The sequence below is a fragment of the Salmo salar genome, chromosome ssa18 (genome assembly GCF_905237065.1).
Source record: "Salmo salar chromosome ssa18, Ssal_v3.1, whole genome shotgun sequence".
In the NCBI taxonomy this organism is placed as follows: Eukaryota; Metazoa; Chordata; class Actinopteri; order Salmoniformes; family Salmonidae; genus Salmo; species Salmo salar.
Window position 1 is genome coordinate 4,677,844 of NC_059459.1, and position 21,282 is coordinate 4,699,125.

A 21,282-nucleotide genomic window follows, 5' to 3' on the forward strand; every position below is an offset into this window, starting at 1 on the left:
AACAGATCATATCATCGCTTCCATCTATTAAATTTAGTGGTAATTTCCCAATAGACATTTCATCAAACTAACAGCTGTCTATCACCAAACACAGATTAAGGTATTGTTACATTAAACCTGATCATTGTCAGCTGGTTTCCTGGACCTAGATTAAACCTACTGCTGGACTAAAAAGCATGCTAAATGGATCTCCACTGAAAATGCATCTTACACAGGAATTTTTGCTTTATTCTTCTTAATGCCTACAATATGACTGATTGAATAACTCAAATGGACAGATACATACATTGTTACGGCTTTATTTGCACAATGTACACAGGAAACATTTATTTTCTAGAAAATGTGAGATTCAGTTGGACAGTGAAAAGGCTGTGTTAGTGTGTGTTGGCGGTTGTGACTGATATCGCTTGGCCTCTACCATTTACTCCCAACAAGATATTTGTTTTTCTATGATGGACGATGACCTAAAACATCTTTCATACAAACACACTATACTGTACTGCACACATACAGCATACAACACAGTCTGCGTACAGGGTATAAAACCGTGATAAGGCAAGTAAATCGCTCTGGATAAGAGCGTCTGTTAAATTGTCTGTCCGGGTGTCATTCAGGGCTAATTCCTAACTAAAGGTCTACATGTAAAAGTCTGATCTTCACAATAATCTCCAGTTCAGATTACTTAAATCTCATCTAAGCCAACATCAGAGTCATGAGTCAAGATATCAAGTAAGGATACAGCCTTCAGGAACCCTTGGATCGGAGATTCACATCCTGGTCTGTTGGGTTTTGTGTTCGCTCCTCTACTGGTCCTTGAAATTGGCCTTTCTCTTTTCCACAAACGCGGTCATGCCCTCCTTACGATCCTCCTGTTGTAGGGAACACAATGTCAGTGAGTACACACAGAACACACCTGAGAAACGGTGGCATGTACGACCAGGTTATGCCAAAAGGAGCTTCCTAAGAAAACAGTTGATCTGAATAAGAGAACATCAGTAGATTGACTGACCGTGGCGAAGGTAGAGTGAAATAACCTCTTTTCCAGACGATTCCCTTCAGCCAGCGTCAGCTCGTAGGCTACACACCAACACACACGTTAGATCTTGCATTAATCAATACAACTAAAGCAATAAAAGACTGAGATAATTCATACATTTATATATACACTGCTCAAAAAAACAAAGGGAACACTTAAACAACACAATGTAACTCCAAGTCAATCACACTTCTGTGAAATCAAACTGTCCACTTAGGAAGCAACACTGATTGACAATAAATTTCACATGCTGTTGTGCAAATGGAATAGGCAACAGGTGTAAATTATAGGCAATAAGCAAGACACCCCCAATAAAGGAGTGGTTCAGCAGGTGGTGTCCACAGACCACTTCTCAGTTCCTATGCTTCCTGGCTGATGTTTTGGTCACTTTTGAATGCTGGCGGTGCTTTCACTCTAGTGGTAGCATGAGACGGAGTCTACAACCCACACAAGTGGCTCAGGTAGTGCAGCTCATCCAGGATGGCACATCAATGCGAGCTGTGGCAAGAAGGTTTGCTGTGTCTGTCAGCGTAGTGTCCAGAGCATGGAGGCGCTACCAGGAGACAGGCCAGTACATCAGGAGACGTGGAGGAGGCCGTAGGAGGGCAACAACCCAGCAGCAGGACCGCTACCTCCGCCTTTGTGCAAGGAGGAGCAGGAGGAGCACTGCCAGAGCCTTGCAAAATGACCTCCAGCAGGCCACAAATGTGCATGTGTCTGCTCAAACGGTCAGAAACAGACTCCATGAGGGTGGTATGAGGGCCCAACGTCCACAGGTGGGGGTTGTGCTTACAGCCCAGCACCGTGCAGGACGTTTGGCATTTGCCAGAGAACACCAAGATTGGCAAGATTGGCAAATTCGCCACTGGCTCCCTGTGCTCTTCACAGATGAAAGCAGGTTCACACTGAGCATGTGATAGACGTGACAGAGTCTGGAGACGCCGTGGAGAACGTTCTGCTGCCTGCAACATCCTCCAGCATGACCGGTTTGGCGGTGGGTCAGTCATGGTGTGGGGTGGCATTTCTTTGGGGGGCCGCACAGCCCTCCATGTGCTCGCCAGAGGTAGCCTGACTGCCATTAGGTACTGAGATGAGATCCTCAGACCCCTTGTGAGACCATATGCTGGTGCGGTTGGCCCTGGGTTCCTCCTAATGCAAGACAATGCTAGACCTCATGTGGCTGGAGTGTGTCAGCAGTTCCTGCAAGAGGAAGGCATTGATGCTATGGACTGGCCCGCCCGTTCCCCAGACCTGAATCCAACTGAGCACATCTGGGACATCATGTCTCGCTCCATCCACCAACGCCACGTTGCACCACAGACTGTCCAGGAGTTGGCGGATGCTTTAGTCCAGGTCTGGGAGGAGATCCCTCAGGAGACCATCCGCCACCTCATCAGGAGCATGCCCAGGCATTGTAGGGAGGTGAATACAGGCACGTGGAGGCCACACACACTACTGAGCCTCATTTTGACTTGTTTTAAGAACATTACATCAAAGTTGGATCAGCCTGTAGTGTGGTTTTCCACTTTAATTTTGAGTGTGACTCCAAATCCAGACCTCCATGGGTTGATAAATTGGATTTCCATTGATTATTTTAGTGTGATTTTGTTGTCAGCACATTCAACTATGTAAAGAAAAAAGTATATATATATATATATTTTTTTATCAAGTTCACAAAACATGAAATATCTAAACATCTCACATACCATTGTAGGGTCAGAGAAGGGTTTATTAAATATGTAAAAATGAGATCAGCTCTCTAACCTGCGTTGACGGCCTCTTTAGCCATGGCAGACACGATCTTGGAGTTGGCAGCAATCTTCTCCCCACATTTAATAGCTTCTGACACCAATTGGTCTACTGGACAGATCTTACTCACCAGACCTAAGAGAGAGAGCATGGTAAGTGTGTGTATAATGTGAGGTTTGTGCGTATTATCTGACTACTTAGCCTCCTGTGTGTGGCTTACGTGCAAATTACCTGACTGTTTAACCTTCTGTGTATGTGTCTGTGAGTTACCTGACTGTTTACCCTCCTTTGCATGTATAATGTGAGGTTTGTGTGTGTGATACCTGACTGCTTAGCCTCCTGTGCTGTGATCCTGTCTCCAGTCAGTACCATCTCCATGGCGAGAGATTTCCCCACTGCCCTTGTCAGTCTCTGAGTACCACCAGCACCTACGCACAGTACAGTTAATCTACAGACCAACAGACAGACTGAACTATTTTCAATCCACATAGATCAGGGATTAGTGGTACCTGGGATTGTTCCCAAAAGGATCTCAGGCTGTCCAAACTGAGCCTTCTCTCCAGCAAAGATGATGTCACACATCATAGCAAGCTCACAGCCTCCCCCCAACTAGAGAAAAATACATGGAGCGAGAGAGAGGCACACAGAAATAATGTTAACCCACACACCATTAACACACACACACACACACACAAAACCAAGCTGTGGTACTAGTCTCGCTATACAGACTACCTCCCACAATGTGCCAATGTTTCAGCATACACGTCTGTCTGTACAAAGTAAGTTTGGCAAAGAGGAAAGGGCAGAGTTGTGACGTGCGCCGAAAACTCGTCCAGAGCTCTATCCATTGACGTCCTGCCGTAAATATTTCCGGTAGCTACTGTAGCTAGATGGAGCTCGCAGAGGATATTTTCAATTAGTGTATTTCGCAAAGTAAGTAGTTTGTTTGCACCATTGACGTTTGCGTATCAAGCTTGTGTCTACCTCCGTCATGTTTCCGAGGGGATTATTTTTAACCCCCTCCTACCTAAAATCGTGATTGTGTCGGAGTTCTCTGTCTGAAGAGCAACCACCCCCCCAAAAAAAATATCGACATTAGAAGTGGCCATTAGAAGTGGTGTTGCCCTTGGTCTGGGATTTCTGAGACTGTTGTGCTACTGACAGTAAAAGCAAAGACAGGGTAGCTGAAGGCTGGGACTAAAAACAAAAAAAGATAATTCATGTAAAATATACTGTCCGTGAAATGTATGTAGTATGTGAAAGCTGGAAATGGAAGTATTGTTTGTTGTCAATTAGTTTACTCCAATTAGGGGGGTGTTAAGAAGAAAAAAAATAAGAAAAATATTTTTAATTTGTTTACTCCAATTAGGGGAGGGGTGGTAGGGTTAGGAGAAAATTATAAAGAAGGAAAATATGTTAGAATTATACTTTTTTTAAAACACTTTTACACATTTTTGGGGGAAATGATGCAGACAATTACATTGATAGAAGCCACAATGTATCTGCAATATTAATGCTGATATGCTCCCTAAAAATCTATATATAATAAAATAAACAGGCTAAAACCGCTTCTCCAATAGAAATACCTTATTTACACTTGTAGGTGATGTCATCGCAACATTAGCTAGCAAAGCTCATGTTTGTCTCACACCTTTGTTGACAGGTGTATCAAATCCAGCACACAGCCAGGCAATATCCATAGACAAACATTGGCAGTAGAATGGCCTTACTGAAGAGCTCAATGACTTTCAACATGGCACCGTCATAGGATGCCACCTTTCCAACACATCAGTTTGTCAAATTTCAACAACGTCTCAGCCGCAAAGTGGTAGGCCACACTAGCACACAGAACGGGACCGTCGAGTGCTGAAGCGCATAAAAATGTATGTCCTAATTTGCAACACTCACTACCGAGTTCCAAACTGCCTCTGGAAGCAACATCAGCACAATAACTGTTAGTCGGGAGCTTCATGAAATGGGTTTTCATGGGTGAGCAGCCGCACACACACAAGCCTAAGATCACCATGCGCAATGCCAGCTTTCGGGTGGAGTGGTTTAAAGCTCGCCCTTCGACTCTTGAGCAGTGGAATGCGTTCTCTGGAGTGATGAATTATGCTTCACCATCTGGCAGTTCGACGGACAAATCTGGATTTGGTAGATGTTAGTAGAACGCTACCTGCCCCAATGCATAGTACCAACTGTAAAGTTTGGTGGAGGAGGAATAATGGTCTGGGGCTGTTTTTCCATGGGTCGGGCTAGGCCCCTTAGTTCCAGTGAAGGGAAATCTTAACGCTACAGCATACAATGACATTTTAGATGATTTTTTGCTTTCAACTTTGTGGCAACAGTTTGGAGAAGACCCTTTGCTGTTTCAGCATGACAATGCCCCCGTGCACAACGCAAAGTCTATACAGAAATGGTTTGTTGAGATCGGTGTGGAAGAACTTGACTGGCCTGCACAGAGCTCTGACCTCCACCCCATCAAACACTTATGGGATGAATTGGAACGCCGACTGCGAGCCAAGCCTAATCGCCCAACATCAGTGCCCGACTTCACTAATGCTTGTAGCTAAGTCCCTGCAACAATGTTCCAAGATCTCGTGAAAATCCTTCCCAGAAGAGTGGAGGTTGTTATAACAGCAAAGGGGGGACCAACTCCATATTAATGCCAATGACTTTGGAATGAAATGTTCGACGAGCAGGTGTCCACATACTTTTGGTCATGTAGTGTAAGGTTGTGCCTTTCAATTTAGAGAAAATGTACAATTAAGGAAGAGTTTTTCCCTTCTCGCATTGACTTCACTAACCCCAGCGTGGTCTGTTGGGTCTGTTTTGCTAGTGTTCCCGGAAGTCTTGCGAGGATGCGCCTCTGAGTTAAGAAACTGATAAAAGCCCCATAATTTCTTTAGAATGCTCCCGTGGTTGTGATCTCTGCTGCTGCTGCTGCTTCCTCCCACACAAAACACACTGGATCAAATCAAGCTGTATTTATAGCACATTTCAGACATGGAATGCAATGCGCGTTACAGGAAAAAAAAAAATAAAAAAATAAAATGTTAAATATTTACTACACAAACATAAAATAAAAAACTAAAGAATGATACAAACTGAACAACTAAAAATCACCCTAAGGTTAAGCAAACCTAAAAAGGTGTGCTTTAAGATCTCTTAACTTCATCGGGGTAGGGGGCAGTATTTTGGTGTCCGGATGAAAAGCGTGCCTGTAGTAAACTGCCTGCTACTCAGGCCCAGAAGGTAGGATATGCATATTATCAGTAGATTTGGATAGAAAACACTCTGAAGTTTATAAAACTGTTTGAATGATGTCTGTGAGTATAACATAACTCATACGGCAGGCAAAAATCTGAGAAGAAATCCAACCAGGAAGTGTGGAAATCTGAGGTTTGTAGTTTTTCAAGTGATTGCCTATCTAATACACAGTGTCAATGGGGTCATTTTGCACTTCCTACGGCTTCCACTAGATGTCAACAGTCTTTAGAACGTTGTTTCATGCTTCTACTGTGAATTGGTAGAGAATAAGAGCATATGGAGTCAGATGACTGAGAAAATGACATGAGCTCAATCTCGCGCGCTCCTGTGAGAGTTAGGTGTGTTCCTTTTCATTTCTGAAGACAAAGGAATCGTCCGGTTGGAATATTATGGAAGATTTATGATATAAACATCCTAAAGATTGATTCTATACATTGTTTGACATGTTTCTACGAATTGTAATATAACTTTGACTTTTCGTCTGAACTAACTGCGCGAGCACAGTGCATTTGGATTACTCTACTGAACGCGCGAACAAAATGGAGGTATTTGGACATAAAGATGAACTTTATCGAACAAAACGAACATTTATTCTGGAACTGGGATTCCTGGAAGTGCATTCCGATGAAGATCATCAAAGGTAAGTGAATATTTATAATGTTATTTGTGACTTCTGTTGACTCCAAAATGGCGGGTATCTGTATGGCTTCTTTTGGTGTCAGAGCGCTGTACTCAGATTATTGCAAAGTTTGCTTTCGCCGTAAAGCTTTTTTGAAATCTGACACAGCGGTTGCATTAAGGAGAAGTGTATCTATAAATCTTTGAATAACAGTTGTATATTTTATCAACGTTTATGATGAGTATTTCTGTAAATTGATGTGCTCATTCACCGGAAGTTTTGGGAGGCAAAACCTTTCTGAACATTACACGCCAATGTAAAATGGGGTTTATGGATATAAATATGAACTTTATCGAGCAAAACATACATGTATTGTGTAACATGAAGTCCTATGAGTGCCATCTGATGAAGATCATCAAAGGTTAGTGATTAATCTTAGCTATATTTCGGGTTTTTGTGACGCCTCTCCTTGCTTGGAAAATGGCTGTGTGGTTTTTCTTGTCTAGGCGCTGTCCTAACAATCTAATGTTATGCTTTCGCCGTAAAGCCTTTTTGAAATCGGACAGTGTGGTTGGATTAACGAGAAGTGTATCTTTAAAATGGGATATAATAGTTGTATGTTTGAGAAATTTGAATCATGAGATTTATGTTGTTTTGAATTTGGCGTCCTGCTATTTCACTGGCTGTTGGCGAGTGTGTCCCGCAGGCGTCCCACATTCCCCAGAGAGGTTAAATATGTCCACAGTTTCAGATATGGGGAATGTTGTCCGTGTGGCCAAGTTTTAATATTGTAGCGGACAAAGATGAGAATAACGTTGGCGTGGCCAAATGGCGCGAATGCGGCCATCTATCCACGGTTTCTGGTTAGGGTAGGTTTTAATAGTCACAGTGGGTTCCACATCTCCTATACACTTCCTGATGAACTCCGTTACCATATCAGTGTATTCGTCAATGTTATTCTCTCAGAGGCTGCCTGAAACATATCCGAGTTCGCGTGATCAAAACAAATCTTGAAGCGTGGATTCCGATTGGTCAGACCAGTGTTGAACGGGTACTTCCCGTTTGAGTTTCTGCCTATAGGAAGGGAGGAGCAAAATGAAGTCGTGATCAGATTTGCCGAAGGGAGGGCGGCGGAGGGCCTTGTAGGCATCCCGGTAGTTGGAGTAGCAGTGGTCGAGTGTTTTAGCAGTGTGAGTATTACAGTCAATGTGTTGATAGAAATTCGGTAGTGTTTTCCACAAATGTGCTCTGTTAAAATCCCCAGCTACAATAAATGCAGCCTCAGGATATGTGGTTTCCAGTTTGCATAATGTCCAGTGAATTTCTTTGAGGGCTGTCGTGGTATCAGCTTGAGGGGGAATATACACGGCTGTGACTATAACCAAAGCGAATTATATTGGGAGGTAATACGGTCGGCATTTGATTGTGAGGTATTCTAGGTGGGCTGAACAAAAGGACTTGAGTTTCAGTATGTTAACACAATCACACCATGAGTAGTTAATCATGAAACATACACCCCCACCCTTCTTCCCAGGAAGATATTTATTCATGTCTGCGCGATGAACTGAGAACCAAGCTGGCTATATGGACGAAGACAGTATATCCCGAGAGAGCTATGTTTCCGTGAAACAGAGTATGTTACAATCCCTGATGTGTCTCTGGAAGGAGATCCTTGCTCTAAGCTCGTCAACTTCATTATCCAGAGACTGAACATAGGCGAGCAATATACTTAGAAGCGGTGGGTGGTGTGCACGCTTCCTGAGTCAGACAAGAAGTATACTCCGAATACCTCCTCTCTGCCGGCGGTGTTTTGGCTCAGCATGTGGAATTACATTTACATTTTAGTCATTTAGCAGACGCTCTTATCCAGAGCGATTTACATTTCATACATTTTTTTTTTTTGTACTGGCCCCCCGTGGGAATCGAACCCACAACCCTGGCGTTGCAAACACCATGCTCTACCAACTGAGCTACAGGGTAGCCGTTCAATTGCCCTGGGGGGTACGAACAAAGGATCGATTCCGGAAAGTCGAATTCCTGGTCGTAATGCTGGTGAGTTACCGCTACTCTGATACCCAAATGTTCTTCCCTGCTGTATGTAATAACACACAAAAGATTCTGGGCTGATAATGTAAGAAATAACACATAAAAAACAAAATAGTGCAAAGTTGCTTAGGAGCTATAAGCATGGCTGCCCTATCTGTCGGCGCCAACCCCAGATTAAGACCAATTAGTGTAAAAAAGATCAGAATTGGGCTGTGTGTTAAAGCAGCCAGTGTGGCTCAGCATAAGCATGTAGAACAGGGGTCTCCAACCCTGTTCCTGGATAGCTACCCTCCTGTAGGTTGTAACTAACCTGTTTCAGTTTGTCAACCAGCTAATTATTAGACTCAGGTGTGCTAAATTAGGGTTGGAGTGAAAACCTACAGCAGGGTTTCCCTAACTTAGTCCTGCACACACATTTTTGTTTTTGCCCTGGCACTACACAGCGGATTCAAATAACCAACTCATCATAAGCATGGATTATTTAATCAGCTGTGTAGTACTAGGGCATAACCCAAAATGTTTACCCAGGGGGGCCCCAGGACAGAGTTTGAGAAACACTGAGATACAGGACAGTAGCTCTCAAGGAAGAGGGTTGGAGAGGAGAACCTTGATGTAAAAGCACCATAATATACAGTTGAAGTCGGAAGTTTACATACACCCTAGCCAAATACATTTAAACTCAGTTTTTCACAATTCCTGACAATTAATCTTAGTAAAACTTCCCTGTCTTAGGTCAGTTAGGATCACCACTTTATTTTAAGAATGTGAAATGCCAGAATAATAGTAGAGATAATTATTTCAGCTTTTATTTCTTTCATCACATTCCCAGTGGGTCAGAAGTTTACATACACTCAATTAGTATTTGGTAGCATTGCCTTTACATTGTTTAACTTGGGTGAAACGTTTTGGGTAGCATTCCACATGCTTCCCACAATAAGTTGGGTGAATTTTGGCCCATTCCTCCTGACAGATCTGGTGTAACCGAGTCAGGTTTGTAGGCCTCCTTGCTCAAACACGCTTTTTCAGTTCTGCCCATAAATATTCCAAAGGATTGAAGTCAGGGCTTTGCGGCCACTCCAATACCTTGACTTGGTTGTCCTTAAGCCATTTTGCCACAACTTTGGAAGTATGCTTGGGGTCATTATCCATTTGGAAGACCCATTTGTGACCAAGCTTTAACTTCCTGACTGATGTCTTGAGATGTAAGGGCACTGCGTTCATCCACCTCTGGCCTGCTCGCCTCCCTACCTCTGAGGAAGCACAGTTCCCGCTCAGCCCAGTCAAAACTGTTCGCTGCTCTGGCACCCCAATGGTGGAACAAGCTCCCTCACGACGCCAGGACAGCGGAGTCAATCACCACCTTCCGGAGACACCTGAAACCCCACCTCTTTAAGGAATACCTGGGATAGGATAAAGTAATCCTTCTAACCCCCCCCCTTAAAAGATTTAGATGCACTATTGTAAAGTGGTTGTTCCACTGGATATTATAAGGTGAATGCACCAATTTGTAAGTCGCTCTTTATTTTATTTATTTTTTATTTATTTCACCTTTATTTAACCAGGTAGGCAAGTTGAGAACAAGTTCTCATTTACAATTGCGACCTGGCCAAGATAAAGCAAAGCAGTTCGACAACATACAAAAACACAGAGTTACACATGGAGTAAAACAACATACAATCAATGATGCAGTAGAATAAAAAAAATAAAAAAAATAAGACTATATACAATGTGAGCAAATGATGTGAGATAAGGGAGGTAAAGGCAAAAAAATGCCATGGTGGCAAAGTAAATAAAGTATAGCAAGAAAAACACTGGAATGGTAGATTTGTAGTTTGAAGAAAGTTCAGAGATAAAATATAAATAATATGGTGCAAAGGAGCAAAATAAATAAAATAAATAAATACAGTAGGGGAAGAGGTAGTAGTTTGGGCTAAATTATAGATGGGCTATGTACAGGTGCAGTGATCTGTGAGCTGCTCTGACAGCTGGTGCTTAAAGCTAGTGAGGGAGATAAGTGTTTCCAGTTTCAGAGATTTTTGTAGTTCGTTCCAGTCATTGGCAGCAGAGAACTGGAAGGAGAGACGACCAAAGGAGGAGTTGGCTTTAGGGGTGACCAGAGAGATATACCTGCTGGAGCGCGTGCTACAGGTGGGTGCTGCTATGGTGACCAGTGAGCGGAGATAAGGGGGGACTTTACCTAGCAGGGTCTTGTAGATGACCTGGAGCCAATGTGTTTGGCGACGATTATGAAGCGAAGGCCAGCCAACGAGAGCGTACAGGTCGCAGTGGTGGGTAGTATATGGGGCTTTGGTGACAAAACGGATGGCACTGTGATAGACTGCATCCAGCTTGTTGAGTACGGTATTGGAAGCTATTTTGTAAATGACATCGCCGAAGTCGAGGATTGGTAGGATGGTCAGTTTTACGAGGGTGTGTTTGGCAGCATGAGTGAAGGATGCTTTGTTGCGAAATAGGAAGCCAATTCGAGATTTCACTTTGGATTGGAGATGATTGATGTGAGTCTGGAAGGAGAGTTTACAGTCTAACCAGACACCTAGGTATTTGTAGTTGTCCACAAATTCTAAGTTAGAACCGTCCAGAGAAGTGATGCTGGACAGGCGGGCAGGTGCAGGCAGCGATCGGTTGAAGAGCATGCATTTAGTTTTACTTGTGTTTAGGAGCAGTTGGAGACCACGGAAGGAGAGTTGAATGGCATTGAAGCTCGTCTGGAGGGTTGTTAACACAGTGTCCAAAGAAGGGCCAGAAGTGTACAGAATGGTGTCGTCTGCGTAGAGGTGGATCAGAGATTCACCAGCAGCAAGAGCGACATCATTTATGTATACAGAGAAAAGAGTTGGCCCAAGAATTGAACCCTGTGGTACCCCCATAGAGACTGCCAGAGGTCCAGACAGTAGGCCCTCCGATTTGACACACTGAACTCTGTCAGAGAAGTAGTTGGTGAACCAGGCGACGCAATCGTTTGAGAAACCAAGGCTACTGAGTCTGCCGATGAGGATGTGGTGATTAACAGAGTCAAAAGCTTTGGCCAGGTCAATGAATACGGCAGCACAGTATTGTTTCTTATCGATGGCGCTTACGATGTCGTTTAGGACCTTGAGCGTGGCTGAGGTGCACCCATGACCAGCTCTGAAACCAGATTGCATAGCGGAGAGGGTGCGGTGGGATTCGAAATGGTCGGTAATCTGTTTGTTGACTTGGCTTTCGAAGACTTTATAAAGGCAGGGTAGGATGGATATAGGTCTGTAGCAATTTGGGTCAAGAGTGTCACCTCCTTTGAAGAGGGGGATGACAGCAGCTGCTTTCCAATCTATGGGAATCTCAGACGACACGAAAGAGGTTGAACAGGCTAGTAATAGGGGTTGCAATAATTTCGGCAGATAATTTTAGAAAGAAAGGGTCCAGATTGTCAAGCCCAGCTGATTTGTAGGGGTCCAGATTTTGCAGCTCTTTCAGAACATCAGCTGAATGGATTTGGGAGAAGGAGAAATGGGGGAGGCTTGGGCGAGTAGCTTTGGGGGGTGCAGTGCTGTTGAATGCAGTAGGGGTAGTTAGGTGGAAAGCATGGCCAGCCGTAGAAAAATGCTTATTGAAATTCTCAATTATAGTGGGCTTATCGGTGGTGACAGAGTTTCCTATCCTCAGTGCAGTGGGCAGTTGGGAGGAGGTGTTCTTATTCTCCATGGACTTTACAATGTCCCAGAACTTTTTTAGAGTTGGAGTTGCACAAAGCGAATTTCTGTTTGAAAAAGCTAGCCTTGGCGTTTCTAACTGCCTGTGTGTATTGGTTTCTAACTTCCCTAAAAAGTTGCATATCGCGGGGGCAGTTCGATGCTAATGCAGAACGCCACAGGATATTTTTGTGTTGGTTAAGGGCAGTCAGGTCTGGGGAGAACCAAGGGCTATATCTGTTCCTGGTTCTAAATTTCTTGAAAGGGGCATGCTTATTTAAGATGGAGAGGAAGGCATTTAAAAAAAATAACCAGGCATCCTCTACTGACGGGATGAGGTCAATATCCTTCCAGGATACCAGGGCCAGGTCGATTAGAAAGGCTTGCTCGTTGAAATGTTTCAGGGAGCGTTTGACAGTGATGAGTGGAGGTCGTTTGACCGCTGACCCATTACGGGTGCAGGCAATGAGGCAGTGATCGCTGAGATCTTGGTTGAAAACAGCAGAGGTGGAGCCAGGCACTGCAGGGCCTGGATTCACCTCTACATCCCCAGAGGAGCAGAGAAGAATAAGTATGAGGGTACGGCTAAAAGCTATAAGAATTGGTCGTCTGTGACGTCCAGAATAGAGAGAAAAAGGAGCAGGTTTCTGGGGGCGATAAAATAGCTTCAAGGTATAATGTACAGACAAAGGTATGGTGGGATGTGAGTACAGAGGAGGTAAACCTAGGCATTTAGTGATTATGAGAGAGATATTGTCTCTAGAAACATCATTGAAACCAGAAGATGTCATAGCATGTGTGGGTGGAGGAACTGAGAGGTTGGATAAGGTATAATGAGCAGGGCTAGAGGCTCTACAGTGAAATAAGCCAATAAACACTAACCAGAACAGCAATGGAGAAGGCATATTGACATTAAGGAGAGGCAAGCTTAGCCGAGTGATCAGATGGGTCCAGTGAGATTCAGACAGCTAGCCGGGCCGTAGGTAGCAAGCTGGTGGAAGATGGGAGGGAGGTCTGTTTTTAGCCACCTCGTGCGTTTCCGTCTGTGGGTTAGTGGGGTTCCGTGTGGAAGGGGGGACCAGTCCAAGTTGGCAAAATAGTTAGTTATAGTGGCCCAAGAAAAGTGTCCGATAGACCTATTCAGATCGCAGCCGAAAAGACAGCTAACGATTAGCGGGCCGCAGATGGGCGATCAGGTTACGTCGCGACGGAGGGGCCAGTTGGATAACTCCCTCGGGCAGATAACGTCGGTGGTCCAGTCGTGAAGACCCGATGGGGCTCCGCATTGGCAGTAAAACGGGTCAGGATAGGTGAGTTGTAGCCCAGGAGACACTTCAGCTGGCTAGCTCAGGAATAGCCCAGGAGTGGCTGACGGAACTCTTCAGCTGGCTAGCTGGCTAGCTCCGTAATAATGTGTGTTAATTCCGTGACCGACGTTGCCAATAGTCACTCAGGTAGCAGCTAGTTAGCTGCAAGATCCAGGTGTAAATGTCCAGAGCCTGCGGTAGAAATCGGGGAAAGGAGAGAGAATAGGTCCGGTATGCTCTGGTCTGAGTCACGCTGTACAAAAACTGGCGATAGCTTTGAGCTAATGGATAGCTGAGGACAGCTAACCGTGGCTAGCTGAACTTCAACGTTAGCCAGTGAAAATGGCTAACCTCTTGCTAGCTTCTGTTGTGGAATTCAGATGAGGTAAATAATACTTTCTTTTTTAAATTGGTGAGACGGGTTGCAGGAGAGTGCTTTGAGGTTGAGTTTTTAGAATTAAAAAAAAATATATATATATATATATAAAAAGATAAGTGAAGAAAAAACATGTAAATATATATATACACGGGACACGACAAGAGGAGGGTAGAGGACGTCTGAACTGCTACGCCATCTTGGAAAAAAACATGTATAAGTATGTATGCTCTGGATAAGAGCGTCTGCTAAATGACTTAAATGTAAATGTTAAATGTAAAATGTTGCTTCAATATATCCACAATTTTTATTCCTCATGATGCCATCTATTTTGTGAAGAGCACCAGTCCCCAATGCAGCAAAGCACCCCACAACATGATGCTGCTACCCCCGTGCTTCACGGTTGGGATGGTGTTCTTCAGCTTGCAAGCATCCCCCTTTTTCCTCCAAACATAATGATGGTCATTATGTCCAAACAGTTCTATTTTTGTTTCATCAGACCAGAGGACATTTCTACAAAAAGTACGATCTTTGTACCCATGTGCAGTTGCAAACTGTAGTCTGGCTTTTTTATGGCGGTTTTGGAGCAGTGGCTTCTTCCTTGCTGAGCAGCCTTTCAGGTTGTCGATATAGGACTCGTTTTACTGTGGATATAGATACTTTTGTACCTGTTTCCTCCAGCATCTTCACAAGGTCCTTTGCTGTTGTTCTGGGATTGATTTGCACATTTCGCACCAAAGTACATTCATCTCTAGGAGACAGAACGCGTCTCCTTCCTGAGCGGTATGATGGTTGCGTGGGCCCATGGTGTTTGAACTACTGTTTGTACAGATCAACGTGGTACCTTTTCCTGAGGTCTTGGCTGATTTCTTTTCATTTTCCCATGATGTCAAGCAAATAGGCACTGAGTTTGAAGGTAGGCCTTGAAATACATCCACAGGTACACCTCCAATTGACTCAAATGATGTCAATTAGCCTAACAGCAGTGTCTAAAGCCATGACATAATTTTCCAAGCTGTTTAAAGGCACAGTCAACTTAGTGTATGTAAACTTCTGACCCCCTGGAATTGTGATACAGTGAATTATAAGACAAATAATCTGTTTGTAAACAATTGTTGGAAAAATTACTTGTGTCATGCACAAAGTAGATGTCCTAACCGACTTGCCAAAACTATAGTTTGTTAACAAGACATTTGTGGAGTGGTTGAAAAACGAGTTTTAATGACTCCAACCTAAGTGTATGTAAACTTCCGACTTCAACTGTAAAGATGGATAATATGGATTTTCTATCAGTCTTCGAAATATGTCTGCCTTTATGGGTTCACAGAATATTTCTATAAGCTGTACAGGGCTCTGCGTCAAATAGATGCTAGACATTCAGATATCCAAATAAAATGCAGGGGAGTGTACATTATTCAATGTTAACTCAAGAGAACTGGGTATTCAACAATCATTTTATATGGTAAAAGTAACATACCAACAAACAAACAAAATTGTATGAACAATGTAGTACAAGTTCAGTGTTTCAGAGTGTGTCTCTGGTGTAGAGACACACAAGTGCACAGAACTGTAGCTACAGATTATTACACCAGATAATGTGATTTACCCAAATATTTTTGCCCACATCTTGTCTATTTCAAGTCTTCTCATTGAGCGAGACAGGTGGTTGTCCACCCCAAAGTGCTTCATGTTATGATGACAGAGACCTCCCTTACAAAAATGAATTTGTTGCTGTTTGTGGCAAATTTGCTGCAAACTAAATAGTGTGCCACAAAATGTTTCCATATGTTTTTAAATGTTTGCCACTAGTGGTGTATCATTGGCAAAAATAACAGTTCGCCAGAGGTTTTTTTCTGGCAGACAATTCTCTCAAGATTCTTCTATTTGAATCTGTGGCAAACCTGCGGCAGCAACATTTATTGCCATTAGTGGCAAACAGTTTACAAGAAGGCCAGCATCCCGGAGTCACCTCTTCATTGTTGACGTTGAAACTTGTGTTTTGCGGGTACTATTTAATGAAGCTGCCAGTTGAGGACTTGTTCGGCGTCTGTTTCTCTAACTAGACACTAATGTACTTCCTCTTGCTCAGTTGTGCACCGGGGCCTCCCACTCCTCTTTCTATTCTGGTTAGAGCCAGTTTGCACTGTTCTGTGAAGGGAGTAGTACACAGCGTTGTACCAGATCTTCAGTTTCTTGGCAATTTCTCACATGGAATAGCCTTCATTTCTCAGAAAAATAATAGACTGACGAGTTTCAGAGCCTGTAATCGAACCCAAATGCTGATGCTCCAGATACTCAACTAATCTAAAAGGGCCAGTTTTATTGCTTCTTTAACCTGTTAGGGCTAGGGGGCAGTATTGACACGGCCGGATAAAAAAAACGTACCCGATTTAATCTGGTTACTACTCCTGCCCAGTAACTAGAATATGCATATAATTATTGGCTTTGCATAGAAAACACCCTAAAGTTTCTAAAACTGTTTGAATGGTGTCTGTGAGTATAACAGAACTCATATGGCAGGCCAAAACCTGAGAAGATTCCATGCAGGAAGTGGCCTGTCTGACAAGTTGTTGTTTATCTTGGCTCTTTTTATTGAAGTCTGAGGATCTTTGCTATAACGTGACACTTCCTACGGCTCCCATAGGCTCTCAGAGCCCGGGAAAAAGCTGAACGATATAGAGGCAGCCTCTGGCTGAAACACACTATCGCGTTTGGCAAGTGGCCGATCAGAGTACTATGGGCTTAGGCGCGTGCCCGAGTCGACCCCATGCTTTATTTTCTTTCGTCTGTTTACCTAAACGCAGATTCCCGGTTGGAATATTATCGCTTTTTTTATGAGAAAAATGGCATAAAAATTGATTTTAAACAGCGGTTGACATGCTTCGAAGTACGGTAATGGAATATTTAGAATTTTTTTGTCACGAATTGCGCCATGCTCGTCACCCTTATTTACCCTTTCGGATAGTGTCTTGAACGCACAAACAAAACGCCGCTATTTGGATATAACAATGGATTATTTGGGACCAAACCAACATTTGTTATTGAAGTAGAAGTCCTGGGAGTGCATTCTGACAAAGACAGCAAAGGTAATAACATTTTTCTTATAGTAAATCTGACTTTGGTGAGTGCTAAACTTGCTGGGTGTCTAAATAGCTAGCCCTGTGATGCCGGGCTATCTACTGAGAATATTGCAAAATGTGCTTTCACCGAAAAGCTATTTTAAAGTCGGACATATCGAGTGCATAGAGGAGTTCTGTATCTATAATTCTTAAAATAATTTATGCTTTTTGTGAACGTTTATCGTGAGTAATTTAGTAAATTCACCGGCAGTGTTCGGTGGGAATGCTAGTCACATGCTAGTCACATGCTAATGTAAAAAGCTGGTTTTTGATATAAATATGAACTTGATTGAACAAAACATGCATGTATTGTATAACATAATGTCCTAGGGTTGTCATCTGATGAAGATCAAAGGTTAGTGCTGCATTTAGCTGTGGTTTGGGTTTATGTGACATTATATGCTAGCTTGAAAAATGGGTGGCTGATTATTTCTGGCTGGGTACTCTGCTGACATAATCTAATGTTTTGCTTTCGTTGTAAAGCCTTTTTGAAATCGGACAGTGTGGTTAGATTAACGAGAGTCTCGTCTTTAAAATGGTGTAAAATAGTCATATGTTTGAAAAATTGAAGTTTTTGCATTTTTGGAGGTATTTGAATAACGCGCCACGGGATTACACTGGCTGTTAGAGGTTAAAATCAGGACAACAGTTTTCAGCTGTGCTAACATAATTGCAAAAGGGTTTCCTAAATGATCAATTAGCCTTTTAAAATGAACAACTTGGATTAGCTAACACAACGTGCCATTGGAACACAGGAGTGATGTTTGCTGATAATGGTTCTCTGTACGCCTATGTAGATACTCATTTTAATTATTATTATCATAATTTTTTTTAAATCAGCCGTTTCCAGCTACAATAGTCATTTACAACATTAACAATGTCTACACTGTATTTCTGATCAACTTGATGTTATTTAAAATATATATATATATATATTTATTTATTTAAAAAACAAGGACATTCCTAGAGTGACCCGAAACTTTTGAACGGTAGTGTAACTAAATGTACGGTTTTGGTCAACGTTTGTCTAAGCTAGCTATGTCGGTGTAACGGTAGCTAGCTAAGTCTGACACTTCTTCTAGACCGTCTTGGACACTGTTTCACTCGTTAGCTAAGTTAGTGGGCTAAATAAGATACCAGTGGCAACTTGAAAGACTTAACTTCACCAGAGCCTCTTAGAACCATGCAGCCACTTTGGGACTAGATACATTACATGCACAGCTACTGTATCATAGATAGTCTTCATTAAACCATACTTGCTTTATTGGTCATTTGCACAGATATTCTGTCACAGTGATCGACCTGACACACACATCACAGTCTGAGAGCCGCTCATGGGCACTTTAGGGGTAAAGTGCCTTGCTCAAGAGCACAACAGCAGTAGGTAGTATACAAAAACATTGTAGCTGGTAAGCTTCTGGCTGCGGATCACTCCGTGCAGATTTCCTCGCAGGCAGCTTGGGGGTTTGAATATCAGCCTGCCTTTCTAACCCCGAAGGTACTGCTGCCCCTATTCATTTTTATCTTTCCTCACTCCTTGCCTTTGTTCAACCATTTGACCTGGCTTACCAACCCTTCCCTCAAAATATTTAATTTAGAAACTATCCCTTAAAATCTCCCCCCAGTGGTTAAGCCTAACGATTAAGAGCGTTGGGCCAGTAAATGATAGGTTGCTGGTTCGAATCCCTGAGCCAGCAAAGTTTACAGTATTCTGTAAACGCCACCTTTTTTTTATACACGAGGGGAGGTCCTCGGAACACACACAAATACATAGGACTGTGGACAGGTACATGTTGAAAGACTTGTTGTGTATTTTGAAAACTGATTGTTAAAATACATTTATAATACATTGAATACTTTGTGCTCACAACAGAGTCAAATGTGAGAGGTCAGCCTAGATGACCAAGTGGCCGAACAACATCTGGCCATCAAACCAGGTTGCGGAGAACATGAAGGAGAGCGCGATCCAGAGGACTCAGTGGACCAGACAGAATGGGGTCAAGACAGTTGAGATAGTCTGAGAGAATCCGCGTCTGCTGGATCCTCCAGGCATTAAACGTAAGACTTTAATTTTATTCTGTTGTGATTAACTAGCCTGGCTGACGCGACCCATGTGACTCACAGCGCAGGGAGAGCTGTGACCCCATTGGTCTATTAATGCAATATTCGCCAATAAAATGTGCGATAGGGTTTGATTGGTTTTCTCAAATGTTCGTTTTTTTCCTCTCGGGGTTGAGACCTCTCATTGTTTGGATTTGAAAATCATACCATTGTAATAGAATGGGTGTTTGAGTGAGAAAGACACAGGAGAGCCAGGAGAGCCAACCAGTAAAAGCACATAATTGTATTATTGACGCATTGTGCCGACAACATCAGAGTCATTCCAGACTCTGAAGTCAGGAGGACTTCAAGAGTTAGGTGTTACCCAGACTAGTGATTCTTTTCAATGGAAAAGTAATTGTTTGGCTACAACATAACACAATTTGAAGTCATAAGGGGAGTCTCACAAGAAACAGCATTGGGTGTAAATACGGTGAGAACATGTGGATCTGAGCAAGTGTGTGACAAATGACATAAATTTTGTACACTATGTAAATGTTAAGTTGTCTATTATTTTTGTCACTTTAAGGTTTTGTTTGTAAAAAAATAAAAAAGTAATTGTCTGCTTAACTATAGATTAATCAGGAATTCTACATTTTAAACCCAGACTGCTCAGGGTAACACACTGATAACTGGATCGCAGTCTACAAGGACAAAAAAATAAAATAAAAAATAAAAAAAATACTTTGCTTCACCAGTCCAGAGAGAAGCAGGCCCAAGGTCTTCTCTTTGAAATGCAGGTATAGTTTGAAATGACCCTGCTGGTGGTGACTCAGATGAAACAAAGTTATTCACTAAACATTCTTCTCTCCAGACACACAAGATGACATCGCTTTAAAACTTCTGCCAGTGGTCCTCCCAACACCAGTCTACAAGATAGGTAGGAAGACATTTCGACCCAGCTTCAATGAGACCAGAAAGTCCTTAATTTACTTGCAGCCTGTAAGTTTAAATAGTGGATAGGCATAGGCAGATTGATGGCGAAATTAGATTACATCTTGTAAACCTTGAATGAAAGGAACAGCCTTCCAAAATCTGTTATGCATAACTGCACACTCCAAGACATTAGGTAGGTTTCCATCCAATTTGCGACAGATTTTCATGTGAATATTCTAAAATCTGAATTTTCCCAAAACTGACTTTTTGCGGATAAAAGGCTGTGCGTGGTGACGTAGTGCACATAAAAATAACTTTATATTCCCATGTACAAATATATATTTTTTTTAACTCTACAGATTGTTATTTACATAAGTATTCAGACCCTTTACTCAGTACTTTGTTGAAGCACTTTTGACAGCAATTACAGCCTCGAGTCTTCTTGGGTATGATGCTACAAGCTTGGCACACCTGTATTTGGGGAGTTCCTCCCATTCTTCTCTGCAGATCCTCTCAAGCTCTGTCAGGTTGGATTGGGAGTGTCGCTGCACAGCTATTTTCAGGTCTCTCCAGAGATGTTTGATCGGGTTCAAGTCTTGGCTCTGGCTGGGCCACTCAAGGACATTCAGAGAGTTGTCCCTGAGACACTCCTGCACTGTCTTGGCTGTGTGCATAGTGTCCTGAGCGCTCCGGAGCAGGTTTTCATCAAGGATCTCACTGTACTTTGCTCCGTTCATCTTTGCCTCGATCCTGACTAGTCTCCCAGTCCCCGCTGCTGAAAAACAATCCCACAGCATGATGCTGCCACCACCATGCTTCACCGTAGGGACGCTGTCAGGTTTCCTCCAGACGTGACGCTTGGCATTCAGGTCAAAGACTTCAATTTTGGCTTGATCAGACCAGAGAATCTTGTTTCTCGTGGTCTGAGAGTCCTTTAAGTGCCTTTTGGCAAACTCCAAGCGAGCTGCCATGTGCCTTTTACTGAGTAATTGCTTCCGTCTGGCCACTCTACCATAAAGGCCTGATTGGTGGAGTGCTACAGAGATGGTTGTCCTTCTGGAAGGTTCTCACATCTCCATAGAGGAACTCTGCAGC

The 21,282-nt window shown here is 43.0% G+C and overlaps 1 protein-coding gene across 1 annotated transcript in view; it reads right to left on the reverse strand.

Annotated features, from left to right (window-relative positions):
• Positions 1-283: 283 nt before the first annotated feature.
• Positions 284-21,282, reverse strand: part of echs1 (enoyl CoA hydratase, short chain, 1, mitochondrial) — a 36,266-nt gene continuing 15,267 nt past the window's right edge. Inside the window, exons 4-8 of the mRNA NM_001139656.1 lie at positions 3,295-3,394; positions 3,109-3,213; positions 2,801-2,920; positions 1,010-1,077; positions 284-869 (exon numbers count right to left, since the gene is read on the reverse strand). Of these exons, the coding sequence (NP_001133128.1) occupies positions 804-869; positions 1,010-1,077; positions 2,801-2,920; positions 3,109-3,213; positions 3,295-3,394 (459 nt within the window). The 3' untranslated portion in view covers positions 284-803. The remainder of the gene's footprint in view (positions 870-1,009; positions 1,078-2,800; positions 2,921-3,108; positions 3,214-3,294; positions 3,395-21,282) is intronic.